This window comes from Octodon degus, unplaced genomic scaffold (genome assembly GCF_000260255.1).
Source record: "Octodon degus isolate 3935 unplaced genomic scaffold, OctDeg1.0 scaffold00042, whole genome shotgun sequence".
NCBI classification, from domain to species: Eukaryota; Metazoa; Chordata; class Mammalia; order Rodentia; family Octodontidae; genus Octodon; species Octodon degus.
In genome coordinates, this window is record NW_004524618.1 from 9,976,912 (window position 1) to 9,991,154 (window position 14,243).

The 14,243-nt window shown below is 47.0% G+C and overlaps 1 protein-coding gene and 1 pseudogene across 4 annotated transcripts in view; both read right to left on the reverse strand.

Moving 5' to 3' along the window:
* Positions 1 to 368: 368 nt before the first annotated feature.
* On the reverse strand, positions 369 to 935 carry LOC101582564 (annotated as a pseudogene).
* A 2,909-nt stretch (positions 936 to 3,844) lies between these two features.
* The window catches only part of Xpnpep1 (X-prolyl aminopeptidase 1), a 64,837-nt gene continuing 54,438 nt past the window's right edge, over positions 3,845 to 14,243 (reverse strand). For all 4 annotated transcript variants that reach the window (XM_023715557.1, XM_004631516.2, XM_023715556.1 and 1 more), the window contains 6 exons: positions 12,548 to 12,608; positions 11,519 to 11,588; positions 10,566 to 10,739; positions 9,426 to 9,502; positions 8,131 to 8,229; positions 3,845 to 4,810 (listed from right to left, as the gene is read on the reverse strand). In XM_023715557.1, coding sequence (XP_023571325.1) covers positions 4,682 to 4,810; positions 8,131 to 8,229; positions 9,426 to 9,502; positions 10,566 to 10,739; positions 11,519 to 11,588; positions 12,548 to 12,608 — 610 coding nt within the window. In that variant the 3' untranslated portion in view covers positions 3,845 to 4,681. The remainder of the gene's footprint in view (positions 4,811 to 8,130; positions 8,230 to 9,425; positions 9,503 to 10,565; positions 10,740 to 11,518; positions 11,589 to 12,547; positions 12,609 to 14,243) is intronic.

The following is a 14,243-nucleotide window of genomic DNA, read 5'->3' on the forward strand; positions in this document are numbered from 1 at the left end:
AGGTAGTCAGGCCAGCCTCAAATTCACAGGCTGCTTCCTCAGTCTCCCAAGTGCTGGGATTACAGGGTGCACCATCATGTCCGGCCCTCCCAGTGCTGATTTTTTATTTTAAGACAAGGTCTCACAAAGACGCCAAGGCTGCCTCAAACTTTTGACCCTCTTTCCTTGGCCCTCAGCGTAGCTGGGGTTACAGGCATGTATCAACACACCCAACTGATTTTCTACTTCTGAAAGCCACACTTTAAGTTAAAATTTTCCATTCTGTAAATTTCCATTTGTCAAAAGATACCAGAAAATTAATTATATCTTCTCAAGATAAAAGAAAACAGCTCTTCATAGAAGTCTTGTCTCTTTCTTTCGTTTCTTTCTTAAATGTCAATAGTCACAAAAGCTTCTGGTTTCTCTTCATTATAAACCTGCATTGCTGAGTATGTTATTGCTTTAACTTCTGTTCCCTGAGGATGCTTAGAAAGTGAAAATTCTTCTCCCCACCCAATTGAGCGCAATTTGAAATTTCTTTGATCAATACTAAGTACTTTCACTTCCCGGGATATGAAGAATTCATCAGCACTGAACTTATAAAGCCATTCATCCAAAAAGTCAAACAGAAGAGACAGCAAGTCATCTCCGTGGGCTTCGACTTCCACCGTCTGGAGGGCTCCACAGTCCCAGTGTTGGTCAAGTAGGCGAACATGGCATGGCACACTGCTCGAACGCCTCCTCGAGTCTCCCCCCATGCATACAGCCTTCCTATTTAACAGCAGCTTCAAAGGAATAAGGTCCAGCTGTACTCACTGGACATCTGCTGTGTGATCCAAATATTCGTACTTCCAAATAACTGGAGGATACTTGGCCTTGATTGCTTTTTGCTCCTCAGTTAAATTGTAATCTCTAACATCTTCTTCCTGCGCCATAATTGTTGAACCGAACGCGCTACTTCCCTGGAATGGTTTCCTTTTTGTGCCACTTGTGGAGGACCACCTGGGCGACTCTCCTTGAAAGAAGAGCAGCTATCTCCATTTTGGCTGTGCCTGACCCTATTTCCATGTAGATACGTACAGAGCTGGCTAGGGCTTTTCCTTATCCTTTCAATCAACTTCAAGCAGTGCATATTGCTCTAGCCGTGGTGCTCGTGGTAGTCTTTGAAGACAGCATGCATGTTTCCCTGATAACTGACACCTGCTGCTCTTTAGGATGAGCTGTGCTGAGACAGGACGAAGAGCCAAAACTCCATGCTGTCACCTGGGATTGAGCCTCGAGATAGAGGCTATGACTTCCTGAGACTTGAAAGATTACACAACAGAACTAAAGCACCAGACCCCAAAACATTAGCTACTTACTATCTCAATAGTATAATGCAAATACTTTTTCTGTATATCCTTTCTGCATATTGCAGGTAAATGCAGGCCTCCTACCTAGCCCAGCTCACAGTACTCACCTACTTCCTACAATTATTCTCAGTCATTCATCCTCAATCCACACCTCCTTTATGACTTAATAAACCCTGGGTTTGCCCTGGGTCGAGGCCTTTGTTCCAGACAGCCATCACCATGGCTGGACTTAGGACCCCTTGGCTCCCTGTATCTAAAAATATGCCTTAGTGTCTTTATTCTCACCATGGGTTGCAAGGGAAGTGGTAGATTGGAATTAACTTGATGAGATTCCAATAATTTAACCATGGGATTATAAAGATAAACTTCTGGACTGATACGAGGACCAAAAAAGAGCTTCCTACACAACTTTAAGAAGGAACCTATCCAGTGACACTTGCTTTTGTTTCCTCTTGAGGGTCTCACAGAAATGTGACATTCTATTGTCCTTAAACAGATCTATTGCTCACACTGTTACTACCTTATTTGGGTGGTGCTTCTCTACAAAATTTTGCAGTTTCCCACATTTTATACATCTCTCTAATCTCATGTGAAGTGTAGGATTTCTCCACTTTTTTCTTCCTCCTTTGCAGACAAGATCTCTATAACCTCTTGCAGTTGAGAGATGCTCACCCACAATCCCACAGCAGGAGAGAGAACCACTGGCCCAGTTATCATCATGTGATGTTTGGCATCACGCATTACTTGTGTTGCAAGACATCAGTCACTTACCAAGTCAAGATGTGCTGGCCCCGCCTCCAGGGCACACTAAGATGGCAACTGAGACTGGGTGTGGTGGAGCGCACCTGTAATCCCAGCACTTGGGAGGCTGAAAACAGGAGAATTACTACAAGTCCTATCTACACAGTGAAACCCTATAGACCCTGTACTAAATATGCAGAAAGAAAGAAAGAAAGAAAGAAAGAAAGAAAGAAAGAAAGAAAGAAAGAAAGAAAGAAAGAAAAAAGCAAGGAAGCAAGGAAGCAAGGAAGCAAGCAACAAAGCAACCAAGCAACACTCCAATAAAGTGGAGGCTCCAGAAAGGGATAAATCCCTTGATACATGAATTACCAAACCTGAATCAAGAAAATATAGAAACCTGAATAATAAAAAAAAAAAAAGTGTTCCTGTACCACGATAATGAACTCACACAAAAAGAAATTAGGAAACAATAACTTTTACAACAGCTTCAAGAAAAATTAAATACTTAGGAATTAACCTAAGCAATGAAAGCAAAAGGCCTCTACAATGACATCTACAGTACTCTTAAAAAATGAGCTTGAAAAGGACATCAGAAGATGGGAAGAGACCCCCTGTTCCCAGACAGGTAGAACCAGCACTGTCAAATGGCCATACTTCCAAAACCGATACAGAGTTACTACAATTCCAGCAAAGTACCAACAGCATTCTTCATAGAACAGGAGAAAACAGTCCTACAATTCTTAGGGAACCAGAAGAGATACAGAATTGCAACAGCATTCCTGGGCAGCAAGAGGAAAGTGGTAGGCACTGCAATCCCTAACTTCAAGTTATGTTACAGAGCCACAGTGCTAAGTACAGCATGATACTGGCTCAAGAACACACATGTGGAGCAATGGAACAAATTTAAGCTTCTGCATAGCACAGGAACAACCGAGTGAAGAGATAACCTACCAAATAAGGCCAAAAGACCATCAGTTATTCCTCAGAGGACTATAAAAAGAACTACACAGTTTTTATATGAACCCTCCTTCAAGTAAAATACTCAAACAAATGGGCAACTGAAATGAACAAACACTTCTCAGAAACAGCACAAATGCCTATTAAAAAACTATTCAACGTGCCTGTTTAGGCAAGCACTGAGACCGGCATTTGATCCCTGGCACCACATGCTGTGCCAGCTCCACCCCCAGGTGTGCTGAGCCAGCAGAGACCAGGCATGATGGTGCACGCCTGTAATCCCAGTGCTGGGGAGGCTGAAAACAGGAAGACCACGGTCCAAGCTGCTGCATAGCGAGGTCCTGTACCAAACACACTTTAAAAAGAAAAACTACTCAACTCTGACCACTAGAATAGTGCAAGTTAAAACACCACAGGGAATTCATCTTACTCCATAAAGAATGGTTATCACTGTATCAAATAATAGCAAATTCTGGAAAGCCTGTGGGAAAAACGAACCTTTCTCCATGGTAAAAACACAAACTACTACAACCATTATAGAAATTACTATGGACCACAAAAAACTAAAAATTCCATTCAACCCAGATATCCTCCTCCTAGGTATCTTATCAAAAGAGTTAAAGACACTGTATTACAGTGATACTTCCATACACATATTTATTGCAGTCCAATTCATAACAGCTAAATTTTGGAAGAGGCCTGCATATCAACAAATGCATGGATAAAGAATGTGTGGTATCTACCCACAATGGAGTGTCCTGTGACATAAAGAAGGATAATATAGGAAAATAGATCCACATTAAACCCACAATGTCGAATGAAACACACTTCATTAAACATCACATGGCTTCTTTTATGAGAAACCCAAAATATACAGAGCAAAATAAAAGATGACAGAAATAGATCTTTTGCAAAAGAGAAGGGGACAAAGAAATGGGGAGCATAAAAATAATTAAGCTGTGTTGTGTGCATACCAACTCCACATGAGGAATGTTATTATGTGCTACAAACATGTATTACTACAAAGTAAAATTTTTAAACCTGAAATAAAAATACCAAAACACTTAACTTTTCTGGAGAAAATAAAAGCACATGCAATTGAGCTAGGAAACACGCAGGAAGGCCAGGGTTCTCTCCGTAGAGGAGGGCTCCACCTAGAAAACCCTGGGCACACAAGCCAGCAGCCCTGGAGCTGAGCTGGCTGACACGCCCGCAGCGCCATATCTTAAGGAAAGAGACAGCTGAGACATGGTGGAGTCTTGACGCCTTTATTCACCGATCATAAATACAGTCTCACGGACATCAAGGTGACTGTGACTGATGGACTAGCACCTGGAACGTGACTGTCACGGAGCACTTGTCGGTTCACTGTCACTGGCCGGAGTGCTCAGGTCTCCCCGGTGGAGTCTTCAGCTATGTGGGGACCCTCCTTTGGATGCAGTAATTTTATTCCTGGCTCATTCTCAACAATTAAAAAATCATAAAAGACTGAGTGTTTACAAGAAAATATCAAAGAAGATAAGATTTTCAATTCTTCTCCGAGTCTAAAAGTAAAAAGGGAATTAGGGAAAAGCAGAGGAAAGAGAAAGACGCAGCAGTGTGTCGTGTTTTGTCTTCTCCCTGGAGCACTAACAAAAGCAGCCAGGGAAGTATTAATGCTGCCTGGAGACGGGCTGCGTCTCCCTGAGGAGCCACTCGAGAGCTTCCTGGCGGCCCTGCTTCTGCAGCTCCTTCCCGACCACGTCCCTGCACGTCATATGGTAACTGTTGAGCCAGTCCAGCTGCAAGAAGAGGAAGAAACACCAATTCACCATCACACCGTTAGCAAAAGCTGCACACCTCAGCAGCGCGAGGCCGGGGCTCCGAGGAAAATCCCTTTTTCCTGTTTGTGACGGGAAAAGGGGTGGATGGGGTTTTCTCTCTGAGGAAATGAGACCAGGCTATACTGCTTATGGCAAAAACCCTCCCAGAAGTCTGTTGGCTGCGGACTGCCAACAGCCACGCAGGAACCAAGATTCCCCGTAGGCAAGCCGTGGCTCTGGCCCCGAGTGCAATGCCACTTGCACCTAGGAAACCGCAGACGCACGGTTCATTACAAGAGGTGGGGGGGGGGGGTTGCTAAGCACACAGCTCTGCACGCACCCACACACTCACTCCTTACCCTCGATCCTTTGAGAGCAAGGGCACATCCGACCAGCCTCCGCACGGTGGTGAGCCCTCTAGCCCAAATGCACAGAAGCTGCCTGCCAACAGGCTAGGCTTTCTGCCTCACAGTCACAGACAGTGGAACAAACTAGGGCTAGCGGAGCGCAGCTGAGTCTTGTGAATACAGCTATCTCAATGATCCAAACCTCTGGTGGTCAAGGACAGAGTGGGGGTGGAGTAAACTTGATTTTCAGCCCTTGGTGGGATACACCACCACACCAGAAGATGAAGACATTAAAAGGAAGAAGGCGCTGGTGGAACCTGGTGTCTGAAGAGGGGCTGATCCATCAGCCCTGATGGCAGCAGTTTTGTGGCAGATAAAGGGGATCTCCTTCCCATGAGTGGGGGGAGAAGTCTAGAATGAAGCAAGTTCTGCTAAAAGGACAACAAGCCACTGCTTTCCCTGTCCACAGGGTGGGCCTAAGCACACACTGGCTCAAGCAAGGCCAGAAGAGTGATACTGCCCATAATGTGGCCGTAATGAATGAGCCACATGCCTGTCATGGAGGCAGTGGCCTTAAAAAAGAGCTGGCTTCAGGGAAGAGTCTCGACCAGGTACCAAAGCCCAGCTGAGGAGTCAAGACAGGCCCACAAGCCCACAGGGAACTGAGGGGAAACCAAGAGGATAGGCTCCCCATTGGCTCTGACACAGCCAAGGCCCTGATCCCCAGATAAGAGCCTTCCTAACCCTGCTGGGTGTTGGGAAGGTTGGGAGTTCAAAACAGAATCACTGTGTGTCTGCTGAAAAGCCACCTGCCATGCAAAGCAGCTCAAAAGTGAAGGTGGTTTAACCCTGGAGTAGTCTGGTTTAACCCTGGGGCCATAGAGACAACACAAAGACCCTTTAGCTTGGAGGTATGAAGGGATATGCAGACAACCTGATTGGGGGGACACTAAACAACAGCCTAAGGCCATGACAGTCTTCAGTTGCCCAAATTACTGACCAAGGTCCTCTGCTGCCATCTGGTGAGAAATGATGGCACACAAACCTGACCCAAAACAAAGACTGTGATCAGCAATGGCCCAGCATTTGAATAGCCCCATGGACAGAAACTTGTCATGGGATATTACTGTGCCTTCAAAACAATGAAGCCCCAGACTTACTAAATGGCATACAGGAAAGGGACCTTTACTAAAAGAGATAATAAATGGTACAGTACTGTTTAGTATGTTAACTCTTACTGCTTGCTATTATTGGCTATGGAAACTTGATTATGATTATCAAGGTAAGAAGTTTTTATCTGCCTTACAAAGAGTTATTGGCCAAAATGTCTCCAGAACTTGGCTATACAAGGCACAAGGCACAATAATGAACCACTGGGTAAGGCAGATCTATTAGGTCTGTTTCCAAAGTTATGGGGTGGGAAAGAGTCTGAGGTTAACAGAACTTTCTCCTGCCTAGTTACCCATGTGTGCTGTTTCCTTACAAAAGTAAAGTACACACAGGACAAATACCCCTCCACCTAGGCACTTCATGCTACTGGATAGGAAGTTGTGTTCTTGGGCGTGCAAGAGCACAAAAAGACTGACTGGAGAATTCCTTGCTGTGCCCATGAGTCATTACAAGAGACACCACTCCCAGGAGGCAAAGGGCCTCGAGGTGGTGCGGATCCCATGCCTGGGTAAGCACTGCTGTTCCTCTGTACCCAAAGACCAGAGGCTTTCAGGGGCTGAAGGGACTGCTCACAGGACTCTTCAAACTGAGCAGACAGGTGACCCAGACCACTAACAGGCTGAGTCTCCAGCTCTGTACAGTGTGTCCACAAGTGAGCAAAGCAGCCTCAGCAGGCCCTGCAGCGTGCTCTGGGTAGGAAGGCTGGGCTGAACCAAGGACATTGATGACCAGGCAGAGGTGCCCAACCACAGAGAAAAACTAAGCTGTCTCGGTCATCCATCCATCAACTGGAGAAAACAAAAGAAGCTTCTAGCAGACAGAATCCCCTCAACAGCATCACCAGGAAAACTCCTAGGCCCTCAGAGCCCCCTCCTGCTAGTGCCAAAAGCGAGGCCCTAGTAAGCCTCACTGAGGACATGGTCCTGCCTCAAGGGGCACACAAAGGATCCTGGAACAATGCTAGCAGCTGCCATGGGTAACAAAAACTTTCTATCCTAGAGTATTACGCCCTGCTTGTTCCAGCTTTAGTTCCCATCAATCAACTGAATTTTTGGGACTACTGACCCCTGCTTATCATCTGGAATGTATGTCCTGGCTTCTGGGTTCCTGATTTGAGACTGCTTCATCTGTCCGACACTAACTGTCCCTGCCCAGTTTCTGACCCATTTTTCCTTAATCTTGATCACCTGCCGATCCCTGAGGCCTTACTCTAGGTCACCGAACCTGCCACCCCACCTCATCTCTGGAGCCTGGGGTTTTACTCCAGGATTTAAGACCTGCAGCTTCTGCATAGGGTAGGGACCACTGCTGTGCCAAGCTCTGTAAAGGGTTTCACGACCCGAGAGTGACTACAGCAGTACCACCTCTCTCCTGGTCTGTGTGAAAACTGGACAGAAAATAGATTTCACTTCCAATTTCCTAACACTTCAAGCAACATAAGCAAACGATCTGACAAGTGCAGTGGCCAAGGCCCCACAATCCTCTCCACAGGGAAGACAAATGGCTTGTGTTTGCTAAACATGCCCGAGTGCAGCTACAGGTGACAACAGAGCTATTTCCTCCAGAAAAACAATGGCACCCTCTTCCTCCCGCAACCCCGGGAGTCCCACAAGGCTGAGAGCAGGACCGCCTCCGCCAGGAGGCCCAAAAGTACAGAAGAAGCTCCTAGGTCCTTCCTCCGGTGCCTCTGATGTCCAGACTCAGTTGGTCTAGCCTCTCAATGTAAAAAGGTAGTTCTTCACACCCCTACTAACACTTCTACCCATAGTACTTCCCCATTACCTCTTTGTCTGTAAGAGAATCCACATCTATCATTTTGGTCTGAATCGGAACCAAAGTTAGAGGTTCAAAGGTCAGGCTTCCTCGGTTACTGAAATTATACTGTGGGAGAAGAAAGGAAACAGCAGCCATTACTCCTCTTACCACGATGAACCACCATGAGGTTCTGCGCCACAGCAGTGGCCCTCAGTCAGGTAGAGCTGGGAGCCAAGAAGTAGATAGCTGGGCACCACTTTTAATATGTACATGAGGGCACCATCAGGAGCAGCCAAGCAAGGGTACCAAGAGGCTCCAGCAGCCAATCCACAGGCTACTGTCTGCTGCCACAGAGGATGCAGGAGCAAGGCTTGGGGCCACTGTGCTTCAGGCATCTCTGGTCTCCATTCTCAGGGCTGCTGGGCCATAATCCCCCAAATCATACTTTCACGTCAGCTGCATGGCCTGCCTTTACCCAGCTAGGCCCATCAGGGCTAACAGGGCTGCCCGCCAGGCCACCCAGCAAGCACGGTTTCTGCACACTGGAGTCTCTGGATGTGAGGCAGTAGGCCACCCTGAGAAACAGTGACTTCCATGAGCGGACAGCAATCCCTAAGGTCAACTTCCCTTGCAACCATTCATTACTCTCTGTTGATATCACCAGAGGGAAAGCAACACACAGACCTTCTAGAAAAGTCTTCTGAGGGGCCAGGGAGATGGCTCAGTAGAATAAGCACTTGCAAGAGCCTGAGTTCAATCCCCAGTTTCACCAAAAAAAAGTTTATCACCTTAACACTAAAAAGAAAGAAAAAGAAAAGGCTTCTGCCTGAAACTGAAGCCTCTCAGTAACATTAATGGAGAAGAGGGTAAAGCACCTTTCTTAGGCCTGAATCATGTCCTAACTCAGGACTCCTAAATGCTACCTGACAGAAATCATCCCAGAAATGATTGCTTCCAAGACCTTGCCCTGACACGGAGTCTGGAAGGGTCTAGAACCAGCCCCAGGGCCAAGCAGAGACTTCATGACTAAGCTACCTCCAACAAGCTCAAAGGTTTGAATCCCTTCAGGCAAGGGCCACCCAGGGAGTCCCTGGTCCTAATTCGGAGCCCCAGTTCACTAAAAATCTCCTTTCTGGCTTTGCAGGAAAGCAGAGGGATTTCTGTGAGGTCCCTGGCACATGGCAAAGCAAGCTCCCTCCCAGCCCCAGGATGGCACGTCCTTGACCTCCATCTTCCCACAGGAAGAAACAGACTTTTTAAACAATTCTCAAAAAAATAAATAAATAAATAAATAAAAATTAAAAAAATAAACAAATACTCACTTTGGTCTTCACAGGAACCACCAGGACAACATTCTCAATGCGAATTCCAAAAGCTCCATCTTCGTAATACCCTGGCTCTAAAACAAACAAATCCCCAAATAAGCAGCAGCCAGATTCCTGGGACAAGTGCCCCACCCCAAAGAGGAGGAAACTGGTGAAAGACCTGTCCTACAGGGTGTAAGAGCCCAGAGACCCCACAATCGCCCACATTCCACTCTTAGGCACCTGAGCCATGGAGAGACAGGCGCTGAAGCTCTGAGACGTAGCTACAGGGTAGGCAGTACAGTAACAGGGACATGCCAAATAAATCATGTTATGTAGCACAGGACACAGTGATGCAGACATTGAGTTTATTTATAATGATTTGGCAATGACAAGGGTAAAGGTAATGTATTAAGAAAGCAGAAGGGCTGGGGAGATAGCTCAGCGGCTTAAGCGCCTTCCTGGCAAATGGCAAGGTCCCGAGTTCAATCCCCAGTTCCACGAAAAAAAAAAAAAAAAAGAAACAAACAAACAAACTTGACAGTGGTATTGGGGCTTGGGAAACAGCTTGGCCATCTAAGCACCTGCCTGGCAAGCACAAGGACCCAGGTTTGATCCCCAGTACCTCATGCCTTGCTAGGCACAGACACCAAGTGTGGTGGTGCACGCCTGTAATCTCAGTGCTAGGGAGGCTGATCTGGCGGCTACAAAAATGACTGACCAGCCCAAACTGCATAGTGAGACCCTGTGTCAAAAAATAAACAAAAGGGCCAGGCAAATAGCTCAGTGGTTTAAAACACCTGCAAGCAGGCTCAGAGGCCAGGAGTTCAATCCCTGGGCCTGCCATGCCTTGCCAGCCCTGCCCCTGGGGCATGCTGAGACAGCAACTGAGACTGGGCATGGTGGCGCCCGCCTATAATCCCAGCTCTTGGGAGGCTGTAAACAGGAGAATCACTATGAGTCCAATCTAGTAGTGAGATCCTGAACTCTGCAGACCCTTCCCTAAAATACAAAAAAATAAATAAATAAATAAAAATAAAAATAAAAGTTCATTGTTAATTCAAGGTGACAGGAAAGAGAAGTCATTGCCAATTTCCATTAAAATAATTAAACATAAGAAACAAAGTGTCATACACCCTCTTTGTGAAGGACACCTACCATCAGTGACAATCATGCCTGCCTCCAAGGGCTCATCAGAGAATGTTTTATAACTGATGCCACAAGGACCTTCATGAACATTTAGGAAAGACCCAACACCATGTCCCGTCCCGTGCAGGTAATCCAGGCCAGAATCCCACAGTGCTGAGCGGGCAAAGGAGTCTAGAAGGTGGCCTGAAAGACACAGGAAAAGTTACTCAAGAATTCTGTACAGCACCATGGGGATTAGATTTATTCCATGTGGCTCCAGAAGGCAAAACAGAAACCGATGGGTAGAAGTCACTAGAACTCAGCCTTCAACCTAGCACCGGGAAGAACTTTCTGACAACCACAGGCAGCCAGGTGGAACTCAGTGTGAAGGGAGGGAGAGGCCATTGACTGCGGATGCCGGCAAGGCGTAGACCCCACTGCTGGTTGAGGCTGCACAAGGCAACACACGTTTCTGTCCTAGCTCTGCGACCCTGAAGTTTCATCACTGCATACTTGAGACTCATCAAATTAGAAGCAGCCAGGAGGCTTGGGAAATGAGCGCACAGCCACGCAACACATACACGGTCCACTGCCCCGTCCACTCGTCTTCAGAGTCAGATCTCAAGTTACACAAGGCTCATCGGAGGAGGTGCTGCTCCAAAGCCGAAGGGCAGGCAGGAGGCTGACCCAACTTCCCGTCAGTCCTGAGGCTTGGCTGGCCTGCTCCTGCCAGCCACCTGCATGTGCTGCCCAGTTCCTAAGTAGTCAAAAGTGCCACTGCTAGGCCTGGCTCCCTGGGAGTCCTCTGAGCCCAGTCAAGGGAATCCAGGAAACTCACTCATGCAGCCCCTATGCTCCTGGGGCTGACATGGGCCAGAGACTGGCCCAGCAAAGGAAAGGACATGGTGTCCCACTAACACTTAGACATGTTCGCCTCCTGAACAAGACAAACAGCCTGCCACATGGCAGAAGGAACCACCTACCTTTGGTACCAGTCGGGAAAATGGCTGCGCTCACAGCTATGTGGCCCTTGAGGACATATGTGAAGCATTCCTGCCAAAGAAAACCCAGGGGGCACATTGCAGCAGGGAACAGACTTTAATCCTGTAGTTTTCTGATAGTTCAGAAAACCTTGCCTGTTAAAAGTTTGTAGCATTACCACAAAGAAAATCAGAGTGAAAAGAAAAAAGAATCTTATAGATAAAAATTCTGACTATGGAACTTCCCAGAAAACCTTAGTTATAAAAGAGCTCGGTCAAAAACATGACCATACAGAAGTTAACTACACAATAAACGTTCTGATATTCCCTGCAATGTGGGAACCCTGGACCAAGAAATATAGTCCAAACAGAGGTGAGCTCAACAGTACAGGACCAGGTGCAGTGCGTCAACCCACTGCTCACGATGGAGGTGCCACTGCTGTCTGCACTCCCAGAGGACCAAGTGGCGGGTAGGGTCACACACCTCCTAGGTGCCAGGATCTGACCTCACAGCCAAGCAGCCGGCTTCCACATTCCAGTTCCCCACTACCACATTGTCCTCACGGGTCAGCCTCACTGCCTGGCCACAGGATGCTTCTTGGGAGGTCAGTGGCTTGCCAGGAAGGAGAAGAGGCAGAAATCCACACTCCTCGGTCTTGCCTGGGGTTCCTTCCACCGCAAAGAGTCACCTCAAAGGGACACTGGACCTGAAGCCCAAGGTCTTCTAAGGTGCTGGGCCCTACAAACAGACACCAGGCACCAGGATGGCAATGTGCACACTGCAGGCCCCTTCCTAGGATAAGTTCCTGAAGGAGCGCCCTCAGACAGACACTGTCACTCAGAGCTCACTGGTATTCCCTCCAGTGACTCACTGAATGGAAATCAGAAAGCAGATGAGGCTAGCTCCACAAAAGTCAGTGGAATTACTATTCCATGTGTAGCCTTCATTCACATACACAATCCCTTCTCAGAAAACCCAAGTTCTTCTTAAGAAAGCAGAAAGGATCCCCTGAGTATCTGCCCCTGCCTTACCTTCTCATAGGCTGTAGGGCTCCCAAAATGCATGGTCCGTGTCACATCCGTGGTTCCATCCCTTTCAAAAATAAAAAAGAACAAGTTAGGGTTCAATGTAAGTTTTTTCATGGGCCAATGGCTCAGTAGAATACGCGCTTGCCTGGCAAGCGCAAGGGCCTGAGTTCAATCCCCAGTTCCACCAAAAAAAAAAAAAACACACACACACAAAGTAAGTTTTTCCTCAAGTAGGAGACAGGTGAATGTGTGGAGAAATGTGAAGCACCCTGCATACCTGCTGGGCATGCAAATGAAGCAGCCACTTGGGAAAACAGTTTGTTCTGCCTTAAAAAATTAAATGTACAATTACCATGAGCTAGCAATTCCACTCCTACGTATAGAAAGGCAAACAGCTAACACAGTTAAAAAATGAAAAAATAACTATGGACAAGTACAATTTTGATAAAAATAAATAAAATTTAAGATAGACAACAGAGAGAGATTGAGAGAGAGAGAGAGAGAGAGAGAGAGAGAGAGAGAGAGAGAGAGAGAGAACGCAAGCGCACAACCTGAAAGCAAATGTATACATCACTGTTCAATACATTCATGGAGAAAACTCACGGGTGGATAACGAAACATGGCATAAACATACAATGGAAAAGTGCTGAGCCATGTAAAGGATACGGATGCACACTAAAGCGTGGGGAACTCTGGAAATGCTATGCTAAATGCAAGAAGCCAGAAGCCAGCCACCCCGTATCACACTATTCCACTTCTATGAAGTATCTGGAAAAGGTATATCCAGACACAGAAAGGAAAGCAGAGTTCTCTAGCGGTTCTGAAAGGGGGCTAAGTGACACTGGGCATGACACTTCCTTGAGGGTCAGGCAATATCTCTAAAATTAACTGTGGTGGTTTCACAACTCCATGCATGTACAAAAATATTAATTTTATATTAGAGTGACTTTTAGGCTACATATAAAGCTGTTATAAAAAATGAGGCAAAAGGCGAGTGCAGAAATGTTTTGATAAAGGAGGAATGACAAGGCCTTGCCACACAATCTCGGTCTCCAATGGAGACTCTTCAGGGAAACAGCGTCACCATGCTACAAAGGAGACAAGGATAACAAAGCACATGAAGCCCAGAGCGGGAGACAGGGGCCAACACCTGTTTCTTTTAATTAGGAATGCAAGATGGTTGATGGACAAAGACAATAAAAGCACCAGGACGCTTAACACACCCTTACCCACATTCCCCACACAGAAAAAACAACTTTCAGAACCCTGCTAAATCCAGAACTTTACACCAGAACACCATGCAAAAGTGACCCCAGAACCCTTAGCTCCGGTGGATGCTGCCCACAGGGCCCCAGGCTGGCTGCAGGTACTAGGTGCTGGCCAGGCTCCCTAAGCGGGTGCCCTCTGAGCCCAGCACCGGCTGCAGCAGGAACAGGCTACTCAGAGCCTGGCTCCCACTCTCAGTGCAGACGGCTTCTGTCCCCTCTCCTGCTCAGGCACATTCCTAAGATGCAGTCAAATCTTCGCTCACCTCTGAGCAACTGTTAGAGTGGATGACTGCAAAAGTAACACAACCTGAAGGAAGCTCAGATTCTAGGGGTGGCCCTCGGCGCTCAGTCACCCAGGCGAGGTTAATGCTGCCCTCCCAAGGCCCTGGGGCAGCTGTGTGCATGGAAGGGAGCCGGCAGGCAGCTTTACG